We start from the raw sequence: 24,889 nt of genomic DNA, 5'->3' as shown, positions 1-24,889 counted from the left end.
GGCTCCTCCACTGGGAGCCTGCTTCTTCCTCTCCCACTCCCCCTGCTTGTGTTCCCTCTCTCGCTGTCTCTGTCAAATAAATAAATAAAATCTTAAAAAAAAAAAAGTATAGTCTTCATCCCCTTAAACAGGGCTTGTGCCCTGATTCAGCAGCCAGAGGCCTGGCCTGGCATTATGCCACCACAACCTCTCAGCGCGACCAGCATTATTCCATTTGTCTTCCACCCAGGATGACGCTGTTGAGAGAAGCCTTGTTCTGCAGGTACTTCTAAGGTGGCAAAGGTGAACTTCTGGTATCATTTTGTATGATATATTCAATTATGAACTAAAGAGGTCTCTCCTATTGTCTTAAGAAAATAACACAACTTGTTAAGGGGCCAAAAATCCATATTGTTTGCTATTTGTTGATACCAACTACATGATACATGAAATGGAGAGGTAATCATAACCTCCCTTATGGGGTGGTTTTGAGATCTAGATGAGTAATTACATGTAGAGTGCTAACCAGTGTCTTGTGCACAGCAAGCACTCCATAAATCTTGGGTGATATTAGTAATGAAGGGTGAATGACTAGCATTTGAAAGAAATGAATGAGTCAGATAGTTTTGCGGTACTAAAAAAAGCAGGAAGATACAAACTGAGCCACCTAAAAGAAAGAAATATGGTAAAGGACTAGCAATGGATAAGATTAAAAGAAAAAGGTCAAAACATGACCATAACAAAGCACAGTAAAAAATCAAAAACTTAAGTTTTAAATTCTGAGCTGAAGAAATGGAGGCAGTCCAGAGGAGAGCAATAAAAATAATTAAAGGGCTAGGATACAGGCCATCTTAAGAGAAGTTAAAAGGAGCTGGGAATATGTGACGGGGAGAATAAAAGGCTGAAGAGGTTAACGACAAGACTGAAGACCTGAGAACACTGTACTGTGCCGGTAAGCAGCCAGGGCACAGAGGACCCTGCAGAGTGGGGCACTCAGGCTGGCAGGGGTCACTGCAGCACTCTGTGGGGGCAAATGTATGTGTGCGCAGAGGGAGGCCAGCCTGTCTGAGAACAGCATGGATGTAATCTGGCTTGATCAAACTTTAGGGAACCTCAAATTTTACGTGGTCACTCCTAAAAAATGTAAATAGGTTATCTGTAGTGCCTATAAGAAACCCTGCCAGTTCTAAAATTCCTGTACCATTAGAAAGAGTATGAGTTATGTGATTCTGGGTGTTGACAAGTCTGCCATGTAACATGCTGTGCAGATAAACTGAACCGGACCCTATCAAAACAAAACACATGAATGGAGGAACACCCAAGTATCATTCAATGGAAAGGTACAGTGATCACTGTTGATTTGCAAACTTTGGAATAAATCAAGGTAAAGTTTTTCAGCTAGTTCTATTGAGAGGCAAAAACAAACAAACGACCCCCCCCCCAAAAAAAACCAACCAACCAACCAAACAAAAACCCAAAAAACCATTTTGGTGGTTTTAGTCCTTTAGTCCTTTGTGAAACACACTAACTTGCCTCACTGTTTATAAAATGGCAGTACTGGACAGAGTAAAAAAAATACTTTCAAAGCAACAGGGACAGCAAATTCACCATTTGTACTTAAATTTAAGTGCGGCAGATCTTGTGCATTTTAAAAACAATTTGAGATTTAGCCTACTACAGAGACAGTTAAGTTACTTGTGAGAATAAAGAGAAAGAAAGGAGGTTGGGAGTTGTTACCTCACTCAGCAGGAAAGGGAAGGTGAAAAATCTCACTGCTGGTAACTTACTGGGTTGGGACTGGGCCCCATGGGTACAGATACCTGGGGAAGCCATGAATTGTTGTTAAACCAAACTAAATGTATCTAAGCTAAGCACCAAGTCCCAGGAGCACTGGCTATGTTCCAAAGAAATACTTATTAAAGATATCAGTGGAGCTTCTCAAAGTTGAATGTACTGTAGCTGGGTCAGCAATGGGAAAATACAGAAGTAAAATTATACCAAACCATGGAAAGATGTTGATTAAAGAATTTGGTTATTCAAGAGACTGTTTTAGTGTACATTTACATTTCTAAATTTCTATCTTTTCATTCTTTACTTATGATGACTTATGTTATTAAACTGACCAAAGCCTCAGAGAAGTCATCCTCACTCTTGCTAATTCTTCCTATTACTGTTAATAGTCACTGCCAATCAACTCTTTAAAAATTGTTAGGGTCACTGCTCATAAAGGAGAGACTCATCTTGCTGGTCTGGTCTTACTTCCCTTCAGTCTGATGGATATTTGAGTGAGCTGGTCATAAAGATGATGGGGGTGGCTGGGGCGCCTGGGTGGCACAGCGGTTGGGCGTCTGCCTTCGGCTCAGGGCGTGATCCCGGCGTTGTGGGATCGAGCCCCACATCAGGCTCCTCCGCTATGAGCCTGCTTCTTCCTCTCCCACTCCCCCTGCTTGTGTTCCCTCTCTCGCTGGCTGTCTCTATCTCTGTCGAATAAATAAATAAAATCTTTAAAAAAAAAAAAATAAAGATGATGGGGGTGGGGCAGCCTCTTAATTAATGGATAGACGAGGATAAGAATCCATGAACGACATCACAATTGAGGTACCAAAAGGCATCACCCTCATGCTTTGCTATAAGCATATTTTATATTTTGGAATAAAAATTCCGTGTGCAAAGATCCTCTGAAATTCTATTAATGAAAACTCAGAAATTCTACTAATAGATTTTACGGTAAAAATAACCCTACAAAAATGCCAAACAAGACCAAAACTGTCCATCATTGAAATTACATCATCCAGTGTCAAAAAACACACAACAGTACCACTATTACAACATAGTAAAGTAACATGACCAGATCCCAGTACTGTACAATAATAATAAATAACCAACAAAGGATCAGGATTTATGAAAGAAGTAAAACTTTTCTATCTGTCCAATTATCAGTATAAAGAGAACAGATGATTTTTTTTAACCAAGAAAAGAGATTTTTATTTTTAGCATTCACTTGTGTTTTATGTAATTTTGGTTTTTTTTATTGTAATTTTTTTTTATTATATCATGTTAGTCACCATACAGTACATCCCTGGTTTCTGATGTAAAGTTCGATGATTCATTAGGTGCGTATAATACCCAGTGCACCATGCAATATGTGCCCTCCTTACTACCCATCACCAGCCCATCCCATTCCCCCACCCCCTCCCCTCTGAAGCCCTCAGTTTGTTTCTCAGAGTCCATAGTCTCTCATGCTTCATTCCCCCTTCTGATTACCCCCCCTTTCTTTATCCCTTTCTTCTCCTACCGATGAGAACAGATGATATTTGACCATGTTATTCAAAATGTTCTGGAAACTAATTCTGTGTTAACATTAAGTTAATATTACCAGTATTTACCTACAGTGGTCTTGAATTATTCCAATCAATCAGTGAGAAGGAAAACGATATCTATACAAACCTACATATGGTCCACCGGGTTTGATAACTTTTGTGCTTCGGTTGCGGGATTCCTCCTCTGCCTGGGTCATTCTTTCTCGTGTCATCTGATACGAGTCGTTTGTTGCACACACTGTAATTTTATCTTGTATAAATCCCAGGCAATTGAGCTGGGAGGCTCCAGAGCTGTCAAGTAAGATGGTGGCTTTGTTAGAGATGTCCCTCATTTTGCACAATAAAGGCAAGCGAGAATTGTATAATCCTAAAATCAGCCCAAATAATAGCCTTGCAATCTGGAAATAACTAATATTAATAATTTAAACTGTTGAAACTTAAAATATTTAAATTCCTCTCCTTCATTTCATATCACATTTTTTTCCCATATTTTGAATAGAATGGGTAAAATGAACTCTCAGAGGCCAAATCTGTAAAATTCTGAAAATAATTAGTATTTGTATTGAAGACCAGAGTCTCAATGAGTACTGTAGTTCTACTTTCATTTTATAACAAATTATCTACCACTGATATGAAAAATGTTTAAAGTTTACTTTTGGAGGAACCATAATATGCATGCTTTAGAAATGACCAGAAGAAACAGACCCACAGCAATGCTTTTTATTTTTAGTAAGATAATTAATTTTAAGGCCAAAATATTGCCAAACATTAGGATTTATCATTATCCCAAATACCCTAAACATTTGTAGACTCTGTACTTACCATTTTGTTAAATCTCTACATAAGATGACATATTTGTGTGGCAAATATTGAAGAAAATACTGGACAAGAGATATTTGTAAATATTTTTTGAAAAACTTTTATTTAAAAAAATGAAAATTAACATTGGCCTGGAAGATGGCTCTACTTCAAAGTATTATGCTAATATTAGGGGATCGTGGTAACAAGTACACTGGTATTTTATTTATATATTTATTTACCTTAAAGATTTTATTTATTTGAGAGAGAGAGAAACTGAACAAAAGAGAGAGCAGGGGCAGAGGGAGAGGGAGAAGCAGACTTCCTGCTGTGCAGGAAGCATGGTTTAATTCCAGGACCCTGGGGTCATGACCTAAACGGAAGGTAGATGTTTAACCGTTTAACCTACTGAGCCACCCAGGTGCCCCTACGGTGGTATTTTAAAAAGAAATTACTATGGCTTTAAAACAGACTGGAATATAGAAGTAATGAAAATGTCACTACAGCTCTGATACTCTATTTCCAAACTAGCTTTGTTAAGAGGCTAAGAAACAGGGTTGATAAAATTTCTGTAAATTCCTAATAACTGTACAAATGCTATTTAAGAAAAAAAAAACAATTCATTCATCTCCTAAATATTTATTTGGCAGGGACTGCACACCAGGAAGTATGTGAGGGTCAGACAAAGACAAGGACTAAGACAGATGTGGCCCCTCATTCAAGAAGCTAATGGGTGACAAGGATGAGCACACTGGAAATTACGACATAGTATGACAAATGGCAGGGAGGCAGGGAACCCCCCAAGAAGGTACTTCACCTGGATTGTGGGCAAGGAAAAAGCTTCCTGGAGGAAGTGATGCGGACGCTGATCTACAGGGATGTCTATAGGGGGTGTGTGTGTGGGCGGGGAGCATAGAAGTTTTCTGGGAGGAGAACCAACCTGTGTGGGCCCAGGGGAAGCAAGGAGGAAGTTTTCAGTTTGGCCAAAGAAAGTTGGAAAGGACAAGTAGAGATGAGACTGAAGAAGGCATGAGAAGTACATCATACAGGGCTTTGGAGGATTTTAGACTTTATCCCAAGAAAGAGAGAGGCTGAAAACAGGGGAGAAAAAATATCTTATTTGTATTGTAAAAAGATCAATCTGGATGAAGAACAGATTGGGAGGTAGGGGGCACAAAAGTGAAAGCAGGAGGAGACCACTTAGGAGGCTAACTGAAGGATTACTGGCAAGGAGTGAGAGCTTGAACTAGTGTGGGGCAGTGTGAATGCAGAATAGTAAACAGATTCCAGACATAGTTAGGAGGCAGAACTGACAGGATTTGATAAGTGATTAGCCACAGGTGGAGACAGAGACAAATTAAAGATCGTACCCAGGCTACTAGGTGTACCTAGATGAATGCTGAAAAACCAGTGAAGGGAAGGAGGGATGAGGGCTTAACCCGTAAGAGAAATGGATGGAGGAGGAAAAGTGGGAAGAAGAGACTACAGTTTGAAGTTCTGGCAGGAGGAAGTTTGAATTTCAGCATCTCCCCCTGAAATTATTTGTTAAGTAATTTAAATACAATAAGCTGATCCTATTGCCAATCACAATGAAGTTACAGCTTACACCATTCAAAGTCAAGAAATAGATCTTTCCATTAAACAAAACAGAGCTAAACCCTGTACGCAAGAAGGTATTCTATAGAATTGTCCACTCATCCCTTTTCAACTGAGTTACCTTAAAAGTACCTTAAGAGTACCTTAAATACTGTGACATATAAGCATGCGACATTTGACATGTAAGCATTCCTAGAGTCTTTTTCTCTAGCCTAGCTCAGTTTCCTACAGTAGACTGTGCGTTAGTTACTGTATGGGGCTGTGTGCCCTGAACTATATATTTCCAAGAGGCCTGTGAATGGACAGATTTAAGAAATTTTTTGAAAGGTAATTTTAACTTTGGGATTGCCTCCATTTTAGATATGATAAAAGTGACATTCAGGGAGAACCTGAACTACAGCAGAGATAAGATCCATGGCAAAAATAAAAATTCAATTGGGTAGAAAAGGTGGAATGAAATTATAAAAAAACTTGCTTGCCAGGTGGAGAACTGAAAGTTTCAGGGCTTTTGTTTTCATAGTGGCAAATTTCAATTTATACCCATACAAGGCCATTTTATAAAGCACCTCAAATCATACTTTCATAGTTGGATCATACTTTTATAAAACACACTTGGATCATACTAATGTATTTGCCCCAATTTTCTCACAATAACTCTTTCACTTCTCTTGCTGCATCACGTAGCATTTTGTAAGTGACTTTAAATCCTTCTCCAAACAAGCAACGTAGAAATAAACACACAGGGTGTTTGTGATCTAAGGGAGAAACCATATCACCTATGATGCTATCACTGGTTTTGAAGGGGGGATTGTTTCTCAGTAAAATTCTTAATGGGACATAGTTCAATTTGAGGTCAAAGTGTTCTCACTATAATAAAATAATTCTCTAAAGACAAGCGTTATAAGTGATAGCACCACAATTTAAAATTGGTGTGTCCTACGGTATGTAAAGAACACTGGACTGGGAGTTAGGAAGACCTAGTTTTTATTCAGCCTTGTCACCTACTAACCAGCTGTGTAACTATGAATACGTCATCTGTGCAGTGAAGGGGTTGAACTAACAGTCACCAAAGACCCTGATACTTGATGCTTCTGTAATCTTTCACAGTGCTGTTCCACAGCACTTTCTGCAATTGTGGAAATGTTTTGTATCTGTGTTGTCCATTATGACAGCCACCAGCCATGTGGCTACTGAGCCCATAATATGTGGTAAATGTGAATGAAGAACTAAATTTTACATTTCATTTCATTTTTCCAATTGAAGTGTAAACAGCCACATATGGCCAGTACAGAAAAGTCTATAAAATCTACAACATACACAATTTATACCAAAAGATATAAGTTTGGGGGTGGGCAACTTTTAAAAAAATTAACATTTACTCAGGCAAATGGCACATTAAGATAACAGAAAGTTATTTAGTCACCCTAAATGGGAGTAGAAATTCAGAACTCTTTCAGTGAAGTGTCTTATTTTGTATCTCTGCCTCCCATGCTCCCTTGCAACATAGTGTTCCTTTCCTTTCTCCCACATACAGCAAGCCCTCACACAGTTTCAAGTACTGCACAGATGAGAGATAGGGATGGATGGCCTGGGACACTCTGGGCCAATTTCAATGTTCTCGGGATGTTGGGGGTTCTAAGGCCTTGTTTTTATCCATGGGCAGAACAAACTCCCCCTACTCAAGGCGCCTATTCTTTAATCAGAAACAACCACAGCAAAGACAAGTCAAACAAGCAGCTTATTGTTTACAGAGGGACCTAAGTAGATAAGGGTTCCATGGTACCCTGGGATGTGGGTGTATATTCTTGTCTTCCTCCGTTTCTTGTTTTTTTCTTTTAAAATTAAAAGTGCTCTACTGGGGTCAATTTCTAGTTTCCATTATGCTGTAGCATAAAAATTTCTGAAAATCTATCTTAAAACAAGGTTTGCATAGGGAAGAACGAAAGGGATATACAAGATATACTTTTTTTTTTTTTACACTCCTTTACTCTGGAGGGTGAACCTTGAGAATACAATAAGGCACTCTTTTTTAAATACAGTGAATAAAAACTTTTTAAAAATTCTTAAACTTGTCTTTAATTTTTAAAAAGAACTGTTTTATGCATAAAAAAAAATCTATACCTTAGAAATTCCTGAGGGCAAGAACTTAAAAATTTTTATGATTGTATCCCACAGTGACAGATGTAACTGTTGGCACATTGTAGGTGCTCAATATTTCTTAATAAAAGAGCTCTATAATTCAATTCAACAAACATGGAATGACTACTGTATATTGTTTAATTAAAAAAAACTCTCAAAGAAAAATTATTCTCCCTTCAGTATATCTTGAAACATACTTACCTGGAGAATGTTTGCTGGATGCAGTCAAAGCTGCCCTGAGGGTTGTCTTTACCCACATTTGACAAATAGAAGTTAAAGGTATGCACTTCATTGGGGGGATCATTTTTAGGAATTTTGACAAGCTAAAGGGAGGGAAAAAGAGAAACATCTCAAATTATGAATCTGACAAACAATGATCTGATGACTGACTTAACTGTTTTTCAAGTGATATTTATTTTATATTCAAGCCCTCTTGAGCATTTAAATTTACAGCATTTAAATTACCAAATCATTGAAGGAATCAAGCAAGTATGCCTAAAAGTCACACTATTCTTATTTCCATTTTCTACCCTTAAGTGTCAATAATCACTTCTGATCAATAGTTTATAAGAGGAAACCTCTTCATTTCAAACTAGCAAATGATTACAGTTCACACAAAAGAGTTACTAGTGAATTTGCTAAAAAGCTCTCCCTCTTTTGAGCTACAAGGTTCTGTCTTTGGCTGGCATGCCCCCCTGCTGAATAGCTTCTAGTTATTTAAATGATCTCTGGGGCAGAGTCTATATCCCAATCTTTACCCTCTTATTGTATGCACATTTCATTTTAATTCTTGCTTCTTTGAGTAATATTTTCGAAGAATAATTAGCAGCATAAGGTGAATGCCATAGTTACATTCACACCAAAACGCAGAGGGGGATTTCTCCCTGCCTTAAGATTCTCTTACCTTCATGTTTACAGAATGGGGTCAGCAGCCTGGAGAGAGGATTCCAAGGCTGAGCCCCACACAACACCGTGGAAAAGGCAAATGTTTTTATGTTCTTACTCAAGGTCTAGTTTCTCTATTAGATGGGAAGCCCCAAAAGTGAAAGGACGGGGTTGCTCTCTAGATCACTGAACCCCTGTACTGGGCACATTTTCCTGGTACATAGTAGGACCTCGGTAAACATCTGTGAACAAATGAACTGAAAACTTCTCACTGTCTTTCAATGGTTCCACCCTTTCCAGCTCCTAAGACCTTTCTTCCCTTGGGTTTGTAGGACTACCATGGTGTTAGGTGATAATTATGAAAAGGATTCATTGGCAAGAATATAAAATAGGACTTTCTGCTTTCCAGCCCCCAAATGTACAGAGTCTTAGCAATTTAGGAGACGAGCAGGGAGCGGGGATGGGGTGGGGGAATGTTCTTCAGTTCTCATTCTTTCCCCCCAAATCTGTCTGCCCTTTCCATTATGGTAAGATGAAGATTCAGAACTAACTGGTTGCCAGGCAGACAGATAGATATTCATGAATGTGCTAGGAAGCATAAACATGTATAACTTCTGTTTGGCCATGCAGGACACCCTGCAAGCAACTCTGACTTGCTCACTCTAAAAGACACCTAACTTTTGACCTAAGGAAAGAATTTATTTGAAGCTACCAAGCTACCAATTCCGTGCACCCCACTGGCCCCCCAAAACAAAAACAAAAATGTAAAGAAAGGTAAGAAGGGAGACAATTTGCAATGTCTACTGCATAGCAGACATGCAATAAATGTTTGCTGAAGGAGTAAATGAACAAGGGGTAGAAATAAGTCAAAGAAAAACATCTTTTCAGAGGAGATTCAGAAAACTCATGTAAAGCTTGAGAGGCCAAATTTTACCAAAGATGTTGAGTATTATATAATATACTCCACACAGCCTCTATCATCCATAAATTTAAATGATCTTTAATTCCTTCTTTTAAATTAGTTCCAATTGCTAGGGTGGTAAGTTTCTACATTTATTACCTACTCTATAAATTATACCTTTTTTGGTCCCTAAAGTTACTTTCATTTCTCAAAATTTCCCCTAGTTCTAAAATGCTGGAACTTTGTTAGCAAGTCTTAATTTACTCTGGAAGGACTCATCAGGCTGTATTACTGGGTGTGCAAAGTGAGTGCCTAGCTGGCACACATACACTGGTGAAACAGAATACTATGTTTTACTTCCTAATTCTATAGAGGTATTGGGAGAGCAGGAGCCAAAGGAACGTTGTGTGAGATACAAGGGAACAAAAAGTCCATCCTCAGGCACGGAGTGTAAACGCACTCACTGACATCTGTCTGCTTTTATGTTTTCAAGAATAGCAGGGTTCTGCTGATAGTTAAAGCCTCTTAAAGGCCTAGGAGAGAAGACAGGTAAAAAAAGGTAAGAACACCTGAATGCAATCCTTTCTCCAGCTCTAACTCACTTAACTTCCATTTTCCTTCCCACTTAACCCTCACACAGATCTGCAAAGCCTGGGTGGGGAGATTTTCACAGTGGTTGCAGGCTCATCTGCAGGCCGGACTCTGGTTTCACTTGAGGTCTAAGGTCTTCGTTCCTGTGCAGCCCAAGTCTGGAAACACAGAAGCACTTCACCCAGCAAAGTATGGGAGACTGTCCCTTTGGGGAGATTCTACGCTGCATTTTTAAAAAGTGGAATCATAGAGTTTTTTTCTATCTTTATTTTTCAAGAGTGACTAGACTTTTTACTCAAATTCTATAAATGTTCAGTATTCTTTCACTTAAAACTTTTAACTTAATTACAGGAGTTCTTAAGCTCAGACATATACTAAACAGAACACTTCAGGGAAGCTCTTATCAAATCTTTATAATACTTAAATGTAGATATTTTCCTTTCTCATCCTCTAAACTGTGATTCTTCTGAAGTAATGCTTATACTTTTTAAGGTGAAAAATTATCTTCCTATACATTTAAAAAAATTTTAAACGACACACAGTGTCTTGTGTAAATCTGGAAGATTCAAAAAATAAAAATATCTGGTATGAATTACTGTGCACGCTCCTCAGAATAATAGGGTTTGGCCTAAAGGTAGACACAGAAGCTTTTCATATTCTCCTTCTTTAAAAGTGTCTTTCATAGAAAACAAACAAAACCTACAGTTATTTAAAAAATATCACAAACCAAATAGGAAAGAATCAGATTAAAAAGAAACAAAATTAAAAAAGCACACACAACCCAACCTATATCCCCACTGATGTGTTTGGAAGCATGTGTTACACATAGATCACAACAGCTGCTTTCAACAAGGGGCAATTTTGCCCTGGGGGATGTTTGCTCTGGGGGGTGCTAATGGCACCTCCTGGAGAGGAGAGAAATTGTCCAAACCTATAGTGCACAGGGTAGCCCCCACAACGAAGATCACCCTGTCTAAATAGTCAGTAGGGCCAAGGTTGAGACACTATGGATTAGAAATAGAGGAAGGTCAGTCTCTTAGAAAAGAAGTCAAGAGAATTCTGACTTCAGTGACTTTTGAATATTAATGAAGTAGAAGGAAAAATAGTAACTTAAAAAAAAAAACAGATAAAAGTTCCCAATTAGTATCAAATGGAAGGAACTGTTTTAACTTATTTGCAACACTATTCCATTTTGAAAACTTCCGATCAGAAAACAATGAAAGGCAAAAAGGTGCACCTGAGCCATATTTAAAGTATATTTTAGTCCGAGAGAAAATGAAGATTTAAGTACCTACTGCAAATGAATTTCTGCAACTTCTAAACACCATCAAGTCAGCAAATAAGCAAAAGTCTTAACAGGAGTTATAAAGAAGTACTTCTTTTGGAAGGCCTACTTTGGGTATCAATTAAAAAACAGCTCTTAGATAATAATTTACTAAGAACTCTCAAAATGAGAAAGGATTGGTTAAGGATAAAGAAAGTGAACCTTTGTAGTGATAGTCTCTGAGAATTCAGTTCCCCTCAAGAGTTCCAAAACCCTCATCTGCAGTAACAATTAGAAAAGACTGGTATAGTTTGCAACTTAAAAGAAAAACCAAACAATGTAACACTTATCTGGAGACTGTAGTCCTTACCACTCCCCCTTATTCTTGTATATACCTCGCATCTGTAGATAAGGTCCTCAGGCTGCTAACTACTAGTGACAAGCAAGCTTTTCCCTCTAGTCTTTGGAAGAAAGGGAGCATGATGGAGAATGACAGCAGGACTGCTCAACAGTCTCTCCTAACCACTGTTCTCTGTGGGTGTGTGTATAAGTGAGCACTCTGCAGATGGGGGCAGGGGCAGGCCTCAGAGCAAATCATATTCATTTTGGGACCCAAAGGTGAATCTTGATGTATATCATGGTATTTTTTCCAGCTATGGAGCTGGGGTGGGGTTGGAAGTTAAGGAATGATGATAAAACAGAGTTCTGAGTTTCTATGTCACCTTTCCTCAGTGGTTTTCAGAGCAGCACCAATGCAGATGATACAGCCTGACTTAATCTCAGGCTTTTCCTGTAAATGATCTGAGAGCAAGGGTTGCCAACAACTTTTACATCTTTAAAATCTCAAAAGCTTAAATTACACTGTCTATAGATTTAGTAAATCTCATTTCCTGAAGGCGGTATATATATTAGATACAAATTTTACTGGTATCAATAACTATGCTCTTAAGAATGAAAAGGATGTAGGAAAGAGCTCTTATGTTCATAGCTGGTAAATCTGCATAACAGTCTGGCTCCCATGGGCAGTAAAGCAAGAGACTTAATGAAAAGAGCAGGTTGTGTATGACAATTAGGGCAGGTGGGGTTAGATGAGCGGGAACTTCAGAACTAAACTATGGGGACCTCTGAGTGGACAGAGCCTCTGGGACTGCTGAAGGCCACAGCTAAGGAGCGATTCAAGACCTTACCAAATCTAAAGCCATTTGAGAGACTAGACTTTCAGGGAAACTTGGGGATACTCATCACTCCTCTCTCTGATATACACGAGCCTAAGCCACATCTTGTTTAGATAGTGAAGCAGTAGTCCTTTATTCCAGAACGGTTACAAAGCATTTTCTTATAAACTGGCCTTTAAATTTATGGAATATGAAGGGGAGGAGGATGAATATGAAATGACTGTTACTGGGAGCCCTAGGGTCAGCTTCTGGGGAATGGGCTACCACCATAGGAAAAGAAATATCTGAGGTCTGATTTAAAAACAATCTTGGAAGAGCATCCCTTTGTGTGATAGGAACTTATCAATTTTAAATATAGTATTTTAAGCTTTTCCTGAAGGTCATGAATGCCACTATATTTAGGGACACATGGTCTACTTGAAATCTTTAGCTAAATGCCTTAAGAATGAAATATTACTTAAGGGGCGCCTGGGTGGCACAGCGGTTAAGCGTCTGCCTTCGGCTCAGGGCGTGATCCCGGCGTTCTGGGATCGAGCCCCACATCAGGCTCCTCCGCTATGAGCCTGCTTCTTCCTCTCCCACTCCCCCTGCTTGTGTTCCCTCTCTCGCTGGCTGTCTCTATCTCTGTCAAATAAATAAATAAAATCTTTAAAAAAAAAAAAAAAGAATGAAATGTTACTTAAAAAAGTATCAAAGACTATGATTCCAAACAGTTTCTTATTCAAGACAAAGAATATTAAAATATACCACCAATTGGAAAAGTAGATTTTAATTTTCATTCCAAAAATGAAGGGCTGAAAATCAAAGGCTTGGGGCCACAATCCATAGCCGTCCTTCCAAACTCAAGTCTATCTCTGATAAAAAGCTACAAAGAAAGTTTCAGAAACTTCCAGACATTTATAATTAACATAAACACTGTATACCAAGATGTTTAAGTCAAAACTTCTAATTATTCTGAGATACAAGCTCAGGCATACATCAATGGAATACTGTCTAGAAGGTCATTTCAGCATCAAGTCACAGACCTCCTATTTACATAAAGACTTACAGCAGTAACACAATGTGCACACTGCTGCAAATTTTCATACAGACATGCTAACATCTGCTTAAAAGCCATTGGTACCTTTACAGCAGAGGTTTCTTACCCTTAAGTACTTTCTACTCAATATTGGATTGAGGTACATGCTAGATTAAAAACAGGACCAGTATGATTTTTTTTTTTGCATTCATTTAAAGTAAATGCTTTGTTCTTTTGTAGGTATTAACAAATGATTTAAGCTTACAAACTTTTCTTCGAATTTTAATATCCAAACCTGGTGATTATAAATGCTCAGTAAGATGCTCATGGGCTAGCAGTAACACAGTTGGATACAACTCTTGGGTGGTTAAAGCAAACCCGTAGTTCTGGCAGGCCCTTTAAGATCAAATTAGTTGAATATCATCTTTTTATAGATGAGGAAAACAGACACTCAGTGATTACTCAAGATTATGACTATTTAAAATTGCAACCCCTGTACTCCTGACCCCCCGGCCCTGCTCCACGCTTGTCTAAAACACTTAGTAACTGTACTACTTACAGATTATGTTTATTGTCTTTCTCCCCTGACCAGAACACAATCCTTGGAAGGACAGAGGCTTCCATCTGGTTTGTTCCCTGAATATATCACCAACATCTCAAATAGTTTGTACCATGAAATTGTCACTCAGTACATGTTTGTTGAATGAATGAAAATGTTGATTAATGCCTGAGCCAGGACTAGAACTAAAGTACCTGCTATTTTTTTTCACCAATATTTCCAAAGTATGCTGAAAAGTTTCCTTATGTGAAAAAGGTTCTATCCTGAAATAAATTTGGGAAATGCCAGGTTAAAATAATGACTTTCTTTGCTGTAGGTCCTTTCATACTGAATAATAGTTTCTCATTTTATAAAACCTCAGAACTTACCTCCTCCCTTTCTCTAGTATCTTAGGGGAATAGCTGGTCTTTTAATACTATATCACTAATATATCTAGTATTTTCCTATATATAAACTATATGCCTTAGCTTGGATAAAAAAAATACTACAAACATTTAAACATTAGAATTCTCTTGCTCTCAAACCCTTTCTAGACTCTTAATGATTCTGTGATTTCCTAAAAATCTAGACAATTCAGTTTAGCTGCAGAAATGTATTTGCATGTACTGTTCCAGAGTTCAGGGGCAGAATGAATAATCTAGAATCGGAACAGAAAATAGAAACCTCAACCTGAAAGCCACAAGTCCTATTTTTCAAACCAGAGTGGCAGTTATGACTTTAGGCCTAACATTATGGGTTTGGGGAAGGAAAAAAGCCTGTCAGATCAACCCAGATGTGAAAACCAATGCCAAGGTGGATATGGGGGAGTAGGGAGGGTATCTTTCACCAGCAATAGAAAAAGTATTAGGGAAATCAGTAACAGCTAAATATTCCTACTGACAAGGAATAGCAGGGGTTGGAGAGGATCCCACGCATACTAGATAACATCTGAAAAACCCACATGATAGATACTGTATTGAGGAGAGTAGTGCAAAATGCTAAATTTATCTAGCCCAAAGAGAAATATTGGCAGTTACCCAAAAAATTCAGGCCATGTAACAATTAATATGAATAATTCAGGACAAAATAAATCCATTTATTTCCTGCATTCTTCCTCTTTATCAAGATATTACAGGAAAAAATAAGATAGAAGAGCCTTCCTTATTATTCTTCATATAGCTGCTTTAGATCCAGTATTAGAATTTCTTAAAAAGTTCTTGATGAAAGGGTAGAGCTTCCTTGGTTCTGTTACTTCTGTCAGATATAGTCTTTTTCTTTTTTTCTTAAGATTTTATTTATTTGAGAAAGAGTGAGAGAGAGAACAAGAAGGGGAGGGGCAGAGGAAGAGGGAGAAGAAAGCCCAAGCTGAGCAGAAAGCCCAATGGGGGCCTCATCCCAGAACCCTGGGATCATGACCTGAGCTGAAGGCAGACGCTTAACTGACTGAGCCACGCAGGTCCCCTGTGGGATACAGTCTTACTAGAAAAATCTTTCCTGAGAACTGCATTCCCATCTTTAACGTATTCTTTTAAATTTATGGCCATCTTGGGGAAAACATCATTGATAACAACATTTCAAAACTAATTTTAATTGGTTACAAGTAAGCAAAAAAATATTAACTGAGTGCCTACTGTGTCTACATTTCTGTGACACAATAATGAACAAAAGCTACAAAGATCCCTTCCATTATGGCACATACGTATAGAAATCCAGGAACGAGACAATGATGTGTTGGATGAGGAGACGGGGAGAAGTGGAGGGATTCAGGATATATTTTGCAGGTAGATGCAGCAGGATTCCTAGGTATACTGAGTGAGAGGACTGAAAAAAAAAAGAGAAATCAAGGATGATACCTAAGTGTTTTCCCCGGGAAGAATGGAATTGTTTTAGAGTGTGAGTGTGGTCTGTGTAAGTGTGTACACATATAGATATATACATGTACACATATATTCTATATTTACACACATATATAGTATCTTTGATGTGATGATGAGTACCTTAATATAACCCAATTCATACTACCTAAGTGCACTCAAGTACAATTGACTACTGCTGGTTTCACCAGCTAAAAAGAGGCTTCAAAGTGAGTTTTGTTATGACTACAAGAGACCAGGTGGCTGGGTATAGTTGGGTGGTAGCTGGGTATTTCCAAGAAAAAGGGGGATGACAGTTATTGGCAGAAGAAAGATGCAAACAGCAGGTACTAGAAATACTGTATCAAGGAAAAGGTATACAGACTATAGAACATAACAGAATAGAAAATTTAGATTTAAAAATGACTACAAAATTGAGAAATGCCAAAGAAGCTTTTAGAAGAAAAGAGAGAGAACCACCGAGAGAATCTAAGTTCTTTCAAACTTCATGGCTGGGCTAATCCAAAAGTCTTTCTTTGGCAGCGAAAACTAAAATCTCCCATTGAGTTCCAGAACTCTTATCATAAAACTGCTTTTCATTTTCCTTTTATTAACTAGTCCCTTCTAATATTTAAATATATTCCATAGAATCAATGCTTATATAGAAAAGAATTCTCACCTTATCCCTATATCTGCCCACCCTCCCACACTGTTATCTCCCAGTTAATAAACCACCATTTATCTCATTACTGAGGTTACTGGCAGCCTGGGGAGTCAACTTTGACTCTTCTCTCTCTCTCTCACACCACCCCACGCTGCTCAATTTCCAGATAATCACAAGTCATACTGCTTTCATTTCCTAAATGATCTTGCAAATATATGTCCTCATCTCCCTCCTCTGCTTTGGCTCAGTATGGCTTTTTGCTTGGACAACTTGTCTTTCAGCCTCTACTTTTGTCTGTTCTCGAGTTCCTTCTTTAACCATTTGGCTGCCAAAACTAGTTTCATAAAATGCCAATCTGACCATGTCATTTCCAAGCATCGTTTATTTCTTCATGACTCTCTACTAGCACTTATCTACTACCCAGTCTAAGCTCCTTAATTGGACATATGAGTTTCCTTCCCAACAGACCTTGGCCCTCACTCTTCACCTTGTATTTGATGTGCCCACTTCTTGCCTTGGCTTGTGCTAACATCCTTTATTTAAGACTCAGCTCAGAAGCTATTCTCTCAGGGAGCCTTTCCTTCTCCAGTGAGGTGAGTTTAAAGCTCCTTTTCTGGGTCTCCATAACCCCCTGGGCTCACCGTTAGTGCTCCCCTTAGTGCTACACTACATGCTAAAGTCCTTGCTTACGTGTCTTCTTCCCCACCAGTTAGTAAGGGGCGAGGACCATGGTCTTACTTCCACAGGTATCTGGAACACAGCAGACACCTAATAAATGTTTGTTGGATTCTTCTGACTTGGTACTAGATTACATTCATTTAGATGAAGCCTTATGCCAGAGAGACTAAAAAATTAGAGATGTAGCTGAAATAGATCACTTAAGAGTCTGTGGAAAACCAGGGCTCCCCAGAGCAGGCAAAAAATAAATAACAAAATGAAAGGAGGAAAAAAAAAAAAAAAAGCCCCACACAGCTGCATGCTGTGTGGTATACCAACGTCAGGAGGAGAACATTTCTGACCTCTCTTGTGCTATGTTTAGCCCTGAAACTCAGGCCAAGTGGCTGCCTGGATTTGTGGAACTTAAATTTACATTATACATTTTTCTTTTCAAAAAGTATCTTCATCTTTATTAAAATACCCACAGAATATTCTGTCCTCACCAAATTTCATTTGAAAATATGAGTGTCTTTAAGACCATTTTGCATTTTAAAGAACTTAGGGAGACCACACTAAATAGTTCTAAGTTTAGTAATTCTCTTGGTCAAGTAGAAAACAGAATTTTGTTAAAAAAAAAAAAATTTGTTTCTCAGAAACAAAGCCCAAACTTGAATTCTACAAGAAAAAAAAATCTTAAATATAAATGTCAATTTCCAAATTCACTGCCAATCTTCTCTCCTTTTTGCTCTCCTGGAGTCTTGAGGAAAGTACTTTTTGCAAATGCCAGAAGGAACTGCTGCCAAAATTTAAGTGAGACTAGAATTCATGCGTGGCCATCAGCAACAGTTGTGTAAATCTAGGGGAGACTGGTACTTAACAGATGTGAATCCTCAAGATGAACATAAATTGCGAAAAGTGACCAAGGCCCTCGATTTCACAGAATACATGGTTTTATCCCAAAGCAGTCATTGTTACCATGAAAGTTCATTAAGTTCAATAACATAAATAATATCAAAGTCTGAGGAATAGATTCATATAGATTTGGAAGTATATTCAACTCTTAATTCTCTGTTTTTCAACACCAACAATAATTTTACTTTTTTTTTTTTTTTAAAAAAAGCTAAATCTTTTTCAGAATAAAACTTATGGGGAAATCCACAATATATTACAGAGTCAGCATTGCTGTGGTTGAGGAAAGGGATGATGAGGGACTAGGACTGCTGAGGCAGCCACTGTGGTGACATCACAGAATCCCCGGGCTCTGGGGACCCAAGACACAAAACCAAGGCTCTATGCTAAGGAAAGAGAAACAGCAACAAGATGTAGGATAGTTGGGGGCTATAATTTTATTAGTTAAATTTTAGTTGCATCTTAAATGACAATTACAAAAGAGTGTACAAAATATAAACTCTTATGTGCTATTTTTTGATGAGAATTAGTGCCAAATATTTGGAGGATACCAAAGATAAAAAATGGTGTTCTGCTTCTTTGCTCTGTTTGCTTTTTAAACTGTTTTCCTTATTATTGGATCCCTTTGTATTTCCAGTTCTAAGCTGGGTCTTCCTCAAATGTTTGAGAAAAGTGAGAACTCTTTTACACACAGAGGAAAAGGGAGCAGTGCAAACGACCATATCTAGTGTGCTACATAATGAGTTCTGGAGCACACTGCCCAGTTTCTGATTTGGCTCTGGATTTTACCATCTGTGTTACCTTGGACAAAAACTTAACCTTATTAATCCCTAGTTTCCTCATCAGCAAAATGAGGATAATGATATTATTCACCTAATAGGACTGTTGTGAAATTTAAAGAAATAACCCTTCTAAAGGTACTTGGCACAATGTCCGGCCTGTAGTATGTGCCCCAAAATGTTTGCTCTGGTGATATAAAGACACTACTGAGGAGTTCCCTCCCACTCTGATTTTAGCTTGTTTGATTCAAACACATACGTAATGATGTATTTGATTTTTGAAGTAATTTTCAAATGGCAAAGGAGAGATAAAAAGTGTCCTGTGGATCATCAAAAGCTGACACTACGGAGAGGGAAAAAAAAAAAAAAGCTGACAATACTTTGAATCCTCAGTATTTACAAAAGTAAGGGACTAGAAACGTTCGAGGTCAAATTTCAGTTAGCTTAAATAGAAGTCAAAGAAACTATCTGGGGAAAACAAACAACCAAGAAGACTAGCAGCAGTATTTCTAAATGTTTCAAACTCAAAGTACAGAGAAATTAGGTGCAGGAACAAATGGGCCACAAGAAGTGTCCATGGAAGGCTGAAAATTTACATATGCCTGTGGCTCCTCTAGAAGGGGAGCAAACACGGCTTCCCAAGTGCCCTATACGTAAAAAAATATGCTGCCTTCAGAGCCCTCGATACTAGCTACAGCATAACAAAGAAACAAAGAAACCAGAATTAAGAGTTCTCCTGAACACAGGAACTTTGTTACTTGGAAACTTACAATCTTCATAAATGCAAAGAGTATTTTAAAGTTTGTGGAGATTTTTAGTGTCAAAGTTATAGGTAGCCCTAAAAATGAATAAAGCCTATACAGTATTTTAATTTTTACAGATCTCTTTCCAAACACCTACCCTGAAAATACATTCCTGAGATGGGGTCCATTTCATAAAATTTAGTTCTATTCAATTTTCATAAGTCAATTCATGTGCTAATTTTCTTCAGGATTATAAAGGAAGTAAAATTATTTAACATGTATAAAGCTATTGATATACTATTGATATGTAAAGTGCATCAAGAGCTAAATTAGAAACTGCAGTTCTAATTTCTAAGAGACTCAGCAGGTCTAATGTAAATAAGAGGACCTGTCAAGTCTCTTCGATAAATTGATTTATAATTATAAAAAATACAGGACTAAAATACAGGGCAGTATGCCTGAGCTATTGGCAACGCCATCAAACCTGCCTTCAAATAAAGCAATATATGTTGGCAAAGAAAGGGCAAAGATTTACATATGGACAATTAATTACTATATTTGGATAATTTATAGCACAAAACTGTTGTTTGATTATCTTCTAGACAGTTATATAATTCTGCTAAGAGGCAGAACCACACACCACAAGTTCCTCTAGAACACTGAAACTATATCAAGTAGCAAAACATTTTTATCCCCTTGCCAATAATTCACTGCACTGCCCCATAAAAAAAGATAATTCATGTAAGTGGATTTCAGGAAAAGCTTGTAAAACATTCTTTTAAGGAAGACACGCATTTAAAGATGAGAGTGGAAATTCAAAAGCACTAAATTATTACGACCATCAGCAATGGTAAAAAGAAATAGCAAAATAGCAAAATATATACAAAGAGAAATATTTTAAAAAGAGAAATACAGTAGTTATTTCAAAGAAGGTCCTTGAATTACTAAAATAAAAACTTCTCCCCACTATACTGGGAAAAATACATAATATAATTAAATGAAGACTCAAAACCACTCCTAGTAATATCAGCAGAGACAGTAAACATTTGACAATACTTCAACAATGTCTTAAAATACTGCATTTTACCTGTGCCAGATATTATCAAGCAAATCACAGTGTCAAACAGTTTTTAAACATTAGCAAATGATTTTTTTTTTTTAATTTAACAGAAGATAGTATTAGCCAGGGAAAACACCTTGTGACAGGTATTTTCAAACAGCTGTGGAAATAAACAGCAATGGCTTTCGGGGGGGGGGGGGCCGGGAGCATGCGGGAGCAATTTAGTGACAGTTGCCAAAAAATTTAAAAACATTCATACTTCTGACCTAGTAATTAATTCCACATCTAGGAATCTAGCCTCAAGAAATCATTAGAAATGAAAATAAAGATTTACACACAGGATTTACTGTTAACTGTTATATAGAAACTATATAAGTAATAGGAGGATAGCTAAAGAAATGTTAGTTTATCTATAAAATGAAATGTTAGGTAGCTATTTAGAAGTAACTTTTATTATTTAATGACATAGGAAAATGCTCATGTTAAATGGACAAAGGAGGATATAAAAAAGCAGTAAATACACTGTGACTACAATTTTAAAAATGTATGTGTGAATATAAAAAAAAAAGACTAGAAGAAATCCAACAATACTAGCTGCTTTTCACTGATAAGACATTTATTCATCTTTGTCCTTGTATGTACTTTACATACAATTCTAAAGGGTACATTCATTAGTATTTCAATCAAAAAACAATGTTAGACAGCTTTAAAAAATAATTAGATTTTAAGTTAACACTATGACATTTGCCTTTCATGACTCAATCACCTTAAATATTTAAAAAAAATTAGAGGTTTTTTTTTTTGTTTGTTTGGTTGTTTTTTTACAGAATCAAAAATTGTGAAACATAAGACTATCCAAAGTAATCCTGGATTCATAATTATCTTATGCTTCAAGTTCTCCATGAAGGAACAGAAACACTATCTTAAAAAAACAAAACAAAATACCAAGCATCCCTAGAACAAAGTTTTTCTTTATAGCTAAATACAAAACTTTTAAATAGCTGTGGAAATAGAGTCAGCCTCATCTTACTGTTAGTGGAAATGGAACACCCTCAAGCACCATCCCTTATTCCTAATCTGTGAAGACTGACTTCAATGAATTACTGACACAATTAGATTAAGAGAAAACAAAAAAGCATTCAGATTAGTCAAAGAATTTCTTGGTATTGATTAGTAAAGTATTACCATATTCATAAATATGTCTGTGCCTATATTCTCAGTCTAAAATAAGATATCCCCAATATAACTTAATGAATTATTATTAAACACTAAGCTGTTTAAGAACTATAAAAGACTGCCCCTTTTCTATGGCTAATTTAAGTACCATCCCTCTAATACTGTGGGCCTCACTTAGTTATCCTTAATCAGTTTTCTCCATTCTGAGTTTTATTACATAAAAATCCCTAAGAATTTTATCTTTTTAAATTCAGCTGACTACTACTTTCAGTACCATAATTTGTCCTTTCTAGACAAGACCCATTCCTAGAGCACATCACAAAACCGCTGCTCCAAAATGTGAACTGTTAACTCAAAAAGAAAAGTGGCCTTTCCTCTCATACCCCTGTTAACACCAGTTAACTCTGCTTGTACCTTCCTTCCAATGGGGAGAAAGATCACAGATGGGGAGAAAACTTTCGTTCTCCACTGATAGATGACAAAGCAGCTCTATCAAGTAGTTGACTAGCAAGATATTTAGCTGGTGTCCAGCTCCAGATAACTCCTTAAGACCTGCCTTCTCTGTTTTCATTGTCAACCTATTTTTTTTCAACCTTTAATATTTTAGCCTTTCTCTTAGATTCTTGACATATTTAAACTTGGCATCTCAAAACACTTATGTATATAGAGCAATTAGGAAATGGAGACAAACAAATATATATGTAAAAAAAAAAAAACAAAACTCATATAGATTACCAGCAATGACATATTGGTCTAGAGCATTTCATATTCACTTTATAGGTTTACATTTGTGTTTCTGCATTTTTTAAAAATTAGTATAATGGTATATATGATGTCTTATTACCTATTGATTAATTAGGGAGATGAAATGACAACTTAAAAAGTTTCTTACCTAAATGGACAGTCTTGCCATTTACACTTACATATTCTCTTATACCCACCAGGAAAGTAATAGAGCTTTTTAGACAGGTATAGAATAACATAACCTATACTTAATTTTTGGTATTTCATTTTGGTAATTTTTTGTTGCTACCATAAATGAGATCATTTTTACACTGAAACACTAATTGCTAGTGCTTAGGGAGGCCAGTGATTTTTAAAAAATTATATTTATCATTTATTGGGCATGTTCTGTATGCCAACATATCGCCAAGCTCTAATATTTTAAGACTTTGGCCTATGTGTTTTGACTTTATATTGGAGATATGGCTAAAGAAATGGTCTAGCAAACAACAGTAATTTCAAAATCTGCACTCATATACATGCTCCTATCTAAAGCCAGTCTCTCATCGGAGATACCATTTCTCCAACCTACTCAGGGACATTACTCCAGCAAATCTTTCCCTCTCTCCTACATTATCAACTTCTGCTTTCTAGTGGGATCATATTCCTATCAGTTAACAAATACCCTGTTTTTGGGGGGCACCTGGGTGGCACAGTGGGTTAAGTGTTCGACTCTTAATTTTGGCTCAGGTCATGATCTCAGGGTCAATCATGAGTTCAAGTCCTGTGTGGGGCTCTGCACTTGGTGGGGAGTCTGCTTGAGATTCTCTCTCTTCCTCTCCCACCACCCCTCACTTGCACTCTCTCTTTCTAATAAATCTTAAAAAAAAATCCTGCTTTTTCTTTCCTTTTGAAAGAAATGTCTTTTCATACCAGCCACCCAATATTAAGCCAGTGATTTTAAAAGTCCTTTCTGAAGTGACTACCTTACTGAAAGAAATCCTTAAGTTTTTCACTTGGTGTACTTGGATTATCTGCAGATACTGGCAAACTTATCTATTATCCATAGATCTATTTCATTTTCTTTTCCATTACTGAGCATTCTCAGAACAATGCTGAACTACAGAGATGATAGGGGGCATGTGTACTTTATTGCTAACACTAATAAAGATATTTCTACTGTCTTATCACTAAGTATGTAACTGTCTATTAGTTTCATAGAGTTATTTTTTTTTTTTATCATGCTAAGGAAGAATTCTTCCTTCCCTACTTACTTATTTCCTTAAGTTTTTATTCAAATTTAATTTTGAATTTTTAAAATGCCTTTTTGGCATCTATTGAAATATGTTCAGGCTTTTCTCATTTAATCCATGAAGATAAGATGACAGATCATATTTAAAGTTAATGATAATGAGAATAAACTTTATATTTCTATAAAATACAGCCTGAGAGTTACGAAGCTTGATGAGTTAATGAACACCTATGAACTCACTGCCCAATTTAAGAAACAGAGCATTAGCAATAATCTAACCAAGTGCTCCATTCTAATCTCTTATGCCTTCCTTTTTCTACCAAACATAACAACTACTCTTGACTTTTGTGATGATCACTCCTTTTGGTTTCAATAATTTTACTGCGTGTGTGTGTGTATACCTACAACATATTAATTTTGCTTGTTATTCAACTTTATAAAAACGGTGTGATGCCATAGGCAGTCTTCTGCCCACTTGAGTTTTCACTGTTGTATATTCTTCCACTGAACCAGAATGCACAGTTTAGCTTTATGTGTCATTATTCTAAATTAGTGTGAACAAAATTTGGCAAAAGGAGCTTTAAATTACCTACATGTTAATAATTAAAAGTACACTCATAAGTTAAGTATTCATAAGTCAACCAGTATTTTTAACAGTTGAAAAAAAATAACTCCTTAAATATAGCTTTATACCAGAATTCCATCTGTAAATACACCTTTCTTTCTTCTTACTACTAAACTTCCATGTATAATTAAATCCTATGAGATGTCCTTTGGAGTTGTTTCTTGAAAATCCTTTTGCTCCAAACTCCCAGACACCACTGCCTCCCGGACAGCTCCATCTTGACAGAATGAGGTACGGAGTATTA

At 37.0% G+C, this 24,889-nt stretch overlaps 1 protein-coding gene across 1 annotated transcript in view; it reads right to left on the bottom strand.

The window, feature by feature from the left end:
• The window catches only part of ELL2 (elongation factor for RNA polymerase II 2), a 70,352-nt gene that overhangs the window by 20,105 nt on the left and 25,358 nt on the right, over positions 1 to 24,889 (bottom strand). Inside the window, exons 3-4 of the mRNA XM_045796450.2 lie at positions 8,034 to 8,155; positions 3,427 to 3,590 (exon numbers count right to left, since the gene is read on the bottom strand). Coding sequence (XP_045652406.1) covers positions 3,427 to 3,590; positions 8,034 to 8,155 — 286 coding nt within the window. The remainder of the gene's footprint in view (positions 1 to 3,426; positions 3,591 to 8,033; positions 8,156 to 24,889) is intronic.

This window comes from Ursus americanus, chromosome 5, assembly GCF_024610735.1.
Source record: "Ursus americanus isolate L20-20 chromosome 5, mUrsAme1.1.p, whole genome shotgun sequence".
In the NCBI taxonomy this organism is placed as follows: domain Eukaryota; kingdom Metazoa; phylum Chordata; class Mammalia; order Carnivora; family Ursidae; genus Ursus; species Ursus americanus.
The sequence above is the reverse complement of the archived record's forward strand: the minus strand, read 5'-3'. Positions and strand labels throughout refer to the sequence as shown.